At 38.9% G+C, this 9,783-nt stretch overlaps 1 protein-coding gene across 1 annotated transcript; it reads left to right on the plus strand.

Annotated features, from left to right (window-relative positions):
* The first annotated feature begins 3,237 nt into the window (after positions 1–3,237).
* On the plus strand, positions 3,238–6,642 carry Achl (La ribonucleoprotein translational regulator Achilles). The gene has a single exon (XM_017620489.1). It carries the CDS (start codon positions 3,372–3,374, stop codon positions 6,405–6,407), a length of 3,036 nt encoding a protein of 1,011 aa, XP_017475978.1. The 5' UTR covers positions 3,238–3,371; the 3' UTR covers positions 6,408–6,642.
* The last annotated feature ends 3,141 nt before the right edge of the window (positions 6,643–9,783 follow it).

The following is a 9,783-nucleotide window of genomic DNA, read 5'->3' on the forward strand; positions in this document are numbered from 1 at the left end:
TCAATCGGCTGCCACCAGCATTTGAAGGCGCCAGCATGATGGTATCATCCATGGGAACTTTAACACATTAAGCATATTTGGGGCTGTAAACTTATCTATTTTAAAGTATAGTTAAATCCTTAATATGTAAGTTAACGGCCCTAACACTTTTATAGTTTGTATAAAAACCTAAGGAGCGTACAATACATTTACACACATACATATATATACATATATTAGAGTCTATCTTAGTTTAAAAGTTCATCTCATACATAAATGAAAAAAATTAAGCATACATATACAACTTTTTCATGTCAAGTAAGAATAAATTTTCCAAAGAGCTAAAAAAAGGGCTAGGGGCAATTTTAAATTTACGTGTCCAAAAAATGGATGTGGTAGCTAAATCTAGCCACCAAAAGGCTAAAACGGCAACACTGCATGCGATTGAGTATACATATTCATACACACATAAATATGTACGTATGCACAAACACATGATATGTATGTGCATATCATACGCAAAAAAACAGCAATCATTTCAATGAATTGCCATTTTCGAGTTTTCATTAATAACAAGTTTGATGTTTCGCTGTGTGTTTCTCACTGTAACGCACTGTATAACTGTTACAGATAATGCAATCATACAGGTATATATGTACGTATGTACATTAGGGTGGTCCAAAAACAGTAAAGTCGGAATGGTAATGCTCTCAACTCCTAGGATTGTTCTATATCGAAAAAGAGTATACCCCTATTTTTTTATTTTGAAATCAAAAAATATTTAGAGGTCGCTCAAAACGCTCCAAGTTTTCCATGTATTTTTATATGGGAAAAATTAAATTTTTCGTAGAAATGGTATAGAATTCTTGAAAATCAATATTTTTCGATCGATAAACTCTGGTTCTCTTCTGCAGACCTTAAATAATAATACCCAATTGATTATTTAACCATTTTTTAATACTAACGCTTTTTTATTGGTCGTCCCATTGCATTTTTCGGGGTTTTTGTGGGTTTTTGGCGGACCTATAAATTATAGTTGCGATGAAAAAATGGTTAAATAAACAATTGGGTTTTATTATTGGGAATCTCCTGCAGATAAGCCGAGTTTTCTGGTAGAAAAATTCTGATTTTTAACTATTCTATACTAGAGCTCTCGATTTTGTTCGCACATTTTCAAACAGCCCGGGTATATGAGCAGCGAGTACTCGCACACTTGTTCAATGCTCATTACTCGACAATTTTCGAGCATGAGCTCCAGCAATTCGAGTTTTTTCGAGTAATTTGAGCAATGTTTTTTTTATTATATTGACATTTTTGGTAGCAACTTTTTAAATTTTTCAAATTATTGATATATAATGCAAAGATTGTTACATTGGTATTTAATAATATAATTTATTTAACATGAAATAGAAAGCAGCTGCTGACAAATACGATTTACAAATTTTCTTTTGTTTATCAAATTGTTCAAAAACTCGAAAATTTTGAACAAACATTTGAGCAGTTGAGCAATGAACGAGTTTCGAGCGAGTATCGAGCTACTCGCATTGCTCGATACCCGGGTATCTAGAGCTCTATTCTATACCATTTCTACGAAAAGTTGTTTTTGCCCATATAAAATACATGGAAAACTTTGGGCGCTTTGAGCGACCTCTAAATTTTTTTTGATTTCAAAATAAAAAATAAGGGTATATGTACTTTTTTCGGTAGGGGGTGAGAGCATAAAAATTTCGACTTTACTTTTTCACACGCATTTTTGAACCACCCTAATAAACATACACGCATATGCACATACGAAGTACTTACACAAGTACAGATACACACACAAGCAGACACATAAGTACATAGCTTAAAAGTCCCAAACATCCCCATCGACCATGCGGCAACGTCAGCAGCGGCAGCGATGTGGGGAAAGCAAAAGGCGATGGAGGCCGACAACTCGATCGACTGGCGACATTAGCGGACGGTACAAATGTGCTGGCGTATCGGGCGAGTCAAAACAAACGACTGTGCTTCCCGCAGCTGCAGCGGTGGCAACAACTGTAGCGACGCAGCTCGGCTACGCAGCAGCGCCGGGCAATTGAAAGCAGAGGGTATTTAACCGACCCCAAATCAATTTGCAATTTCAGTCTAAATTCGCGTTGCAGCGTTGCATGAACTTACCTAATAAAACGGAACGGTACAAAATACTCGCGAAATTCGCGCAATAAATAATCAGCACACCTAAAACGTTTGAACTTGAATTTTCAAAAAAAGAAAAAAAAAACTGCCACTTACAAATAAAAACATATACGTATGCACATATGTACATAAATATTGTCATATGTGCAAGTACATTTGGAATAACCGTAATTTTTTCACGGACTACGGAAATTTGGCGTGTGTGTGGGTGAATACACATCGCTTTGTGAGTTTGAGGTGGCCGAAGTCTTGCGATAAATGGTGTGGTAGACCATAACACCGCCAGTAAGCCAGTAACTCGCGACTGGCACTTTTGAAGACGAACCAGCTGATCAATAAAAAAAAATAATAATAAAAAAATTCAGTAAGACCAAAAGACCACGACAACAAGAAATAAAAAGTAAACAAACGAAACTGAAAACTACTGCTCACTCGCGCTGGTGTGCCATATTCAATGAAGTATATTGCACTTGATATCATGTACTGTAATCGCGAATCGATTATCTAACAGCAACAAGTGGGTGCGCGCCATGGTGTGACCTAGAAAAGCGGTTGTCGTGTTGAGATTAAATCGACAAAGTGGGTGATTCGTAAGCGACGCAAAGAGAAATGAATAAACTTTTCATTCAAGGCACGTTAATTTGGCCAAATCGAGACGGCGCTTAAGTTGCACACCTCATAACAATATGCAAGACTTTAATAAGGTTTAGTGCAAAGTATTGTCAGAAATTCAAGAACACTAACACAAATGAACAAAAAGACACTGTTAAAATTGCAATATTGATGTAAAACGCCATAAAAGTGAATAAATAGTATATGCGGCAATAAAAGCGAAAGTAAAATAATTGTGAAAAGTATGAGCTTAGCAACATGCAGCTGATAAAAAAATTAACGTGAGATAATATCGATATAAGACCGTTTAAGAAGTTTGAACTCTAATACCATTGGCGCTTGGTGGAGTGCAAAGCTTTACGCGCAGATACATAAGGAGTCTGCTAACCATTAGGAACGCGAACAGCTAGCTAGCCACCATTAGTGTTAAACTGCAAATTTTAAAAATTTGTGATAGGACGTATAAGTACATGAAGAGTACACACATATGCATAGTAAATATAGCTAAAAAAATACTCACATATTATTGTAATAAAATACACATCATCTAATCGAACAGTACAGCAGCACCCTTTTGCCTATCTGAACCGAAAGCGAAGAATATGAGTGATAGCTCCTGCAGTCAGTTTGAAAACAGCGAAGCTTCCGATGTCAATAAAGCCATGGCGGAACCGACTGTAAGTGCCGGATATAAACAAGAAGTGTGTGGAACAAGCCAAATTAGCGCTGGTGAAGGAATTGGTGGCCATACATTTGTCGTAACAACGGTAATTACAAAAACGGAGCATCAAATATGCGATTCGAAAGAAAGCGGTACTAAGATGAAGCAGGGTGAAATTAACTCCGTGACTCCAGCCCAAGTCTTGGCTTGCAGTAGTTCCACTTCAGAAGCCCCTGTTCGCACGAGCTTAAAAGTATCGCAAAATACGGATATGTCGAAGGCGATAGTTCCTATTTCTTCCTCGCTGCCATCCAAATTGCTGCGCTTTCATGCCAAGCGTTCGACTAAATCTCTTTTGCATCAGGTTGTGCAATCGCAGTCTCTGGACTCGCAGTTCGGCAGCGACGAAGGTGCCGTGGGTGGTATCGAATACGAGACGAACCGCGGCTCTGACGTTTTCGATACGCCGATTCCACTAACATCCGCACCGCCGTCTAGCAGCACGCCCGTTGAGTGTTATGAGGATAAGTTAATTGATGTTGGCATGGGTTCCTCAATCGAGGATTCAGAAGAGTCCGAAGAAGATGATGAATTGAAGCCACTCGCTGTCGATAATCATGTTTTGCGCGATGTTGTCTTAAGTCCATCAACTATAGAGCGTGAAAGCGGATCTTTTGAGTCTAATCCTACTGCACCCGCTGCAGCTGTTCTAAGTGAAGCAAATTTAGAAAAATTCCATAGGCATCATAGCCCACAACCGAACCACCAAAGTGACTATTACCGCCAAATGGATAATATTTATCTGCACCCAAACTTTAAATTAGAGCCTGACACCTTCAAACAGGATATTCCAGAAGCATCACCACCGCCAGCTGTGGCACCAGCTAATTCACCCACAGAGCCCAAGCGCGTGCACCGTTCTTTTTTGACAATGAAGAAACCTTCGTTTCCTGAGGCAAGTGAATGTGAAAAGAGCACTGTCGCTGGTATTGAAAACGCTGCGGTGTCCTCGCCTACAGAACATATCGCCAAAACTAACATGAAATCCGACCAATCTAGTATTAACGAAATCGATACGTTAGACCCAGGATTGATACCAAGTGATGAGTTGGCTGCCGAAATTGCCGAGGCTGTTGAGTTTTACTTCTCAAACGAGAGTATACTCAAAGATGCGTTTCTGCTTAAGCATGTGCGACGCAACAAAGAAGGTTACGTCAGTCTTAAGTTGGTGTCAAGCTTTAAGCGTGTGAGACAATTATCCAAGGAGTGGAAAGTTGTTGGCGATGCTGTGCGACGCAAGTCTAAAAAGATAGAACTCAACGATGTGGGCACAAAAGTACGTCGTATCGATCCATTACCTAATTTCGATGAAACAATGCCTTCGCGTACCGTTGTCGCCTGCGACTTGCCACTCGATAAGCTTACCATCGAGAAAGTCTCAGAAATGTTCTCCAAATGCGGCGAGATCGCATTGATACGTATACTTAAACCAGGCATGGCAATCCCAGTGGATGTTAGGCAATTCATGAACAAATATCCTGAGGTTCAACATAAGGAGTGCGCCCTTGTCGAGTACTTAGAATCTTCGTCTGCTCGTGAAGCCAAAAACCTGGAGGGTCCATTTCAGGTGTTCGAAATGGTGGCTCCCAAGAAAAAGACTGGTAAGAAAGCCATCATACAGGTAGCCACACCAGTTGCGCGAATGGTTGAAAATTACCGTTACTACAATGACGCCACCTACGAGCGTACACGAGGAGGAAGTTTCAGTGGAGTGATTTCACATGACGTACCAGATTTACGTTATAAACTAAAACGTTTCAATTCAGACATTCATCCTAAGCCACTGCCTGAGCTTCATCATAACAACTATAGCGGACAACCGCACTATTACCATCAGCAGCCAAGTATGCACGCCACACAGCATCGTGGCAGCTTCGCCAGTGAGAACTCGCATCAATTCCAACCATATCAGCCTCGTGCGCCTATCAATAGCGATCACGCGTCCCCTGGTGGCATTTCTATGACCAATAACAATGCTGGTAGTGGTTACTTTTATGCCTACTCACCTCGTCGCTATAGCAACAATTCTACCATCTCTGCCAGTTCAGCTGCTGTCATTGATGCGCCTGTGAATGCATCACAAATGAGCGGCAATAATGCCAACAAAACCAGTGCCAACGGTTCTAACAGTAACTTAGTTAGACGTTTGTCAAACTGTTCGGACAATTACTCTAGTTTTTCTGACTCACGTCGACCATCGAACTGTTCGGAGAGCATGTCGCAAAGACGCGACTCGAACTGCTCCGATAACTGTCCGTGCTCTAGGCGTATTTCTGATTTTGGACAAACCGAAGTTTACCGCAAGATATCTCAAAGTTCTACTGGCAGTGGCGGTGAACGTCGTTTCTCCAACGGTTCTATGCAATTCGAGCGTACCTTCTCTAATGCCAGCGATCTGAACACCAACGGAAGCAATAACTTTCCAAGGCGTATGTCTAACGACTATAATTTTGAGCAGCGCAAACAATCAGTGGATACACAAACCGAAACGCCATACGATGACCCCAATGTTGGAGGTGGTGGGGGTGGCTATAACGTCTTTCCTCGACGGTACTCAAATAACTTCAACGTTGCTAATAAACTGGCTGCATATGACAACGCGCAGTATATTAATGGTCGGCGTATTTCCACCGATTCCGGTTATGATCGTCGTTATTCATTTGGCTCCGAATATGACGGTTCGCCACGTTCGCGCACCGGTAGCTTCCTAAATAACTACAAACACGGTGTTGACTTTGATGGACAACCACGCTCGCGAACAGGAAGTTTTCTCGATAACTCACCCCGATCCCGATCGGGATCATTCGCACAAAGGAACTCGGAGAATTTAGTACGCACGCCGATAGGACCTGATGGTAGCAAGGGTTTCGCTGGACGTGCCAGAAAGTTCGGCCAAACCATCTCACCAGTTAATTAAGTGCCAAGAAAATTTAGCCAATACTATATCTTAAAAATGTGCCTTAATATGCATAAGTACATGCGTACATACATACATATTTATTTAGGGAATCATGCGTACAAACAAATTTTTGGGCCGTTTTCTCAAGTAGGTTTTAAAATTTATTTGCCCTTTAAACATAAATTTTCTTCTGAAAAAACGTGTTTGAGGCGCATTAATATAAGGTGATGGCAGGAGTACAAAAACTTGCATGTATTTTGTTTTTGCTTTGGCGGCATAAACTGTCAAAATCTGTAAGAGTGTGTGTACAAATTCAAACAAAATTTTTCAATTTGATATCAGAAGCCGTGCGGCGAAACACATACACAAAATCAGCTGAGCTAGTAACACCACCTTATATAAATTCGCCTTGTTTTCAAACCTACTTGAGGAAACAGAACTTGAAGTTTAAAAATCGATTGTTGTTATTTCTAATTCTATTATGATTACAAATATATATATAGTATGTATGTATAAGAAGTTATATACTTAGGGGTGCATATGCGACACCCCGTATTGTTTAAAATTTTGTTAACATAAAAAAATATGTAGATGTCAAAATAGATCAGGGAATTCTCAAGCGGGTCTGGATTAGCATAGTTGTGATTAATGTTGGCATACATACATACATTGACGGCACCGTACCTTTTGTTTGTGTTACCAACGATTTCTCCGAACGAAATGTGTAATTTAATTATGCTCGTTTGTGTGAATGTTTCGCTTTGTTTATAGAAATACATATGTATGAGATAATAAGCAAATATCCAACAAAGAATGAAAATATTTTAATTTTTAGCTTTTTAGCTGAACGCACTTTTATTGCTCAACCCAGCCTAAGAGACAATACCGTGTTCAAATTTGTAGGCAAGCGCCTAAACCTGTTGGATTTATTAATAAGAAAACTATTGCCAACTGAGTGATAATTTTCAATATTTTTGTGGCGAAGGAATAACAGCTAAAGTCCCCATCTTTTTAAACACAAATTTTAAAAGCAATTCGAGGAATGTACTATTCTAGTACTTCCATATTCAATAATTCAACTATTCAGCTAAGTAATAATATAATTGATGAGTCCTTACCGGACTGTGGATGTTATTTCTTGTCACCATAGATAGTTTCGTAAGTTTTTTTTTGTAACTGTGCAAACTTATTCTATAAAGCTTTTTTTTTGTTAATGAACTAACAAATCGCACACCGTCTTCAAAAGAGTCAACTCAAAATTTGGCATTTTTGAAATTATGCGCTAAAAATGTACACAGACCGTTTATTTACCTTTCAGCAAAAGCTGGAGCAAATTTGTGTTATAATTTGTTAAATAAACCTAAGGTAAAGTCGCCCTTGCCCATATGATTAGCATGCGCTATGAAATAGTTTTTCGCATTTTTTGACGAACGTATTATTTTGAGTTGTGACTCTTTTGAAGACGGTGTGCGAAATATAGTTCTGTGCTGGAAAGGAAAAGGTGCCTTAGTAAAATTTTTGCAAATAAATACTATATAGATCCTTTTAGTTTTGGAGTAAACTCTAGCACTAACGTAAGCTCAATTATCGTCATCAGGCAAAACTAAATTGAGATGAATTTATATACCTTCCAAAAAATCTACTAGAATATCTTAACCTATAATTCGAATTTCAATTGGATGCCATCGATACATCTTTATTTCGGTACTTGCTTAAGTCGATTTACCAAAATTGTTCCTTTTTGGCTCAGAATTTTTAGTTAGTCTAAATTTGATTTCTGTAGAAATCTAAGTATCAAAATTTCAATTAAAAATAATTAAAAAATATTTGATAAAAGTTGTGTTTTAATTATAATTAGGCATATCTCTGACCGTAAGTACTCATGCAGCGCCGGCTTTAGGATCTATGGGCCCATAGGCTTTTTCAATGGTGCGGGTGAAGGAAAAATATCGGCCTAAAAATAAGAACAAACTTACTCTATTTAAGTATATGGAATCTAAATATTTCATTCTTGAAATAAGAATTTCGTACTCAAATCAAATATGATGCTTCTTTATTATGAGTACGAGTATTTTATTTTAAGAAACATAAAGAAAAGGGTTGGGTTAGTTATCACAACCTTTCATACTTCAACTTAGAATGCTAGATGTACATATATATATGAACAATATTTTCGCAAAAAGACCCGTGAAAAATTAATGATATATACCAATTTTTTTTGTCGTTTAAAGCGCTCTAAGTTTACTGTGTGGCACATGGCGGCCGCTGTGGTGTAGTGGTAAGCAGTGCGCGCTTCCCCTCCGCAGCGCCTGGGTTCAAGCCCTGGTCAAAGCAACATCGCGAAAAACGAAAACGGCTTTTTCTTAACAGCGGTCGCCTCTCGGCAGGCAATGCCAAAACTCCGGGTGTATTTCTGCCATCAAAAACAGCTTCTCATAAAAATACAATCGCCGTTCGGAGTCGGCGTAAGACTGTAGGTCCTACCCCTTTGTGTGGCAACTGACCCCGGGAGTCCCGAGCCCTTTTTTGAGTCCCGAAATCCCGGGCACAAGCCCTCGGGATCCCGGGATATAATTTATTTTAGGACCAAATTAAAATAAAACGACATGCAGACACTGTAATGGCATAAAAGAATTATAAAATACAACCCTATAAATAATTAAATAATATATTACAACTAGCTGTACCCTGCCACGTTTTGCTGTGGCATATGCCTGTTACATGGATGATAAGTGATTAACGTAACAAACCATACGTTTCATATAAGTTTGATTTTGTAATGAGTACTTGTGTGCACACAATATTTGTCGTTTTTGCATTCTCTGTATAGATATTAAGGATATCTGGTTTGCCGACATGGGAACATACAACATCTGAGAAGCAATCAGCTTCTAAATCTAAACCATACTTTTCCGAAGTTTGACCTGGAGCATTATTCATTGTGATTCCGCATGTCAATCGAATTGGGAATTGCAATCTTTTAAATTGAAATGGTGTATCGGTCGGAATCATGGGAATTCTACACCTATGAAAGGCCAAGTTAAAATCTTTACTTACACTACTTTCTTCATCAAATTCTTAAGTGCGGTGTTTATCGACGTATATGTTATTTCCACACTTTGAATGCTGGATTGAATAACATTAGTGGTATTCACCAAAGTGAGCAAGAGGCCTGGCAGTCTGGTGAAAGAGCAGATCAGCTCAAGCAACGACTGTTGTCAATACCACTTATATGTAGTTGATAGACATCCTTGTTCTTCGCAGCAAGAATAGCTCGTTCAGTGAGCCAGTGGCGATTGCTGGAATTAATTTTCTTAATAAAATCAAGAAACTACAGACAATGTTTGCGTAAAATCTCCTGCAAGCAATATCAATGCATTACCGAATGGTTGAA

Source organism: Rhagoletis zephyria, unplaced genomic scaffold (genome assembly GCF_001687245.7).
Source record: "Rhagoletis zephyria isolate East Lansing unplaced genomic scaffold, Rhagoletis_zephyria_1.1 Rzeph_scaffold_02179, whole genome shotgun sequence".
NCBI lineage: Eukaryota > Metazoa > Arthropoda > Insecta > Diptera > Tephritidae > Rhagoletis > Rhagoletis zephyria.

Bases quoted from the DNA above. Each gene is read 5' to 3' on its own strand.
- Achl (XM_017620489.1), top strand. From the start codon at position 3,372: ATGAGTGATAGCTCCTGCAGTCAGTTTGAAAACAGCGAAGCTTCCGAT.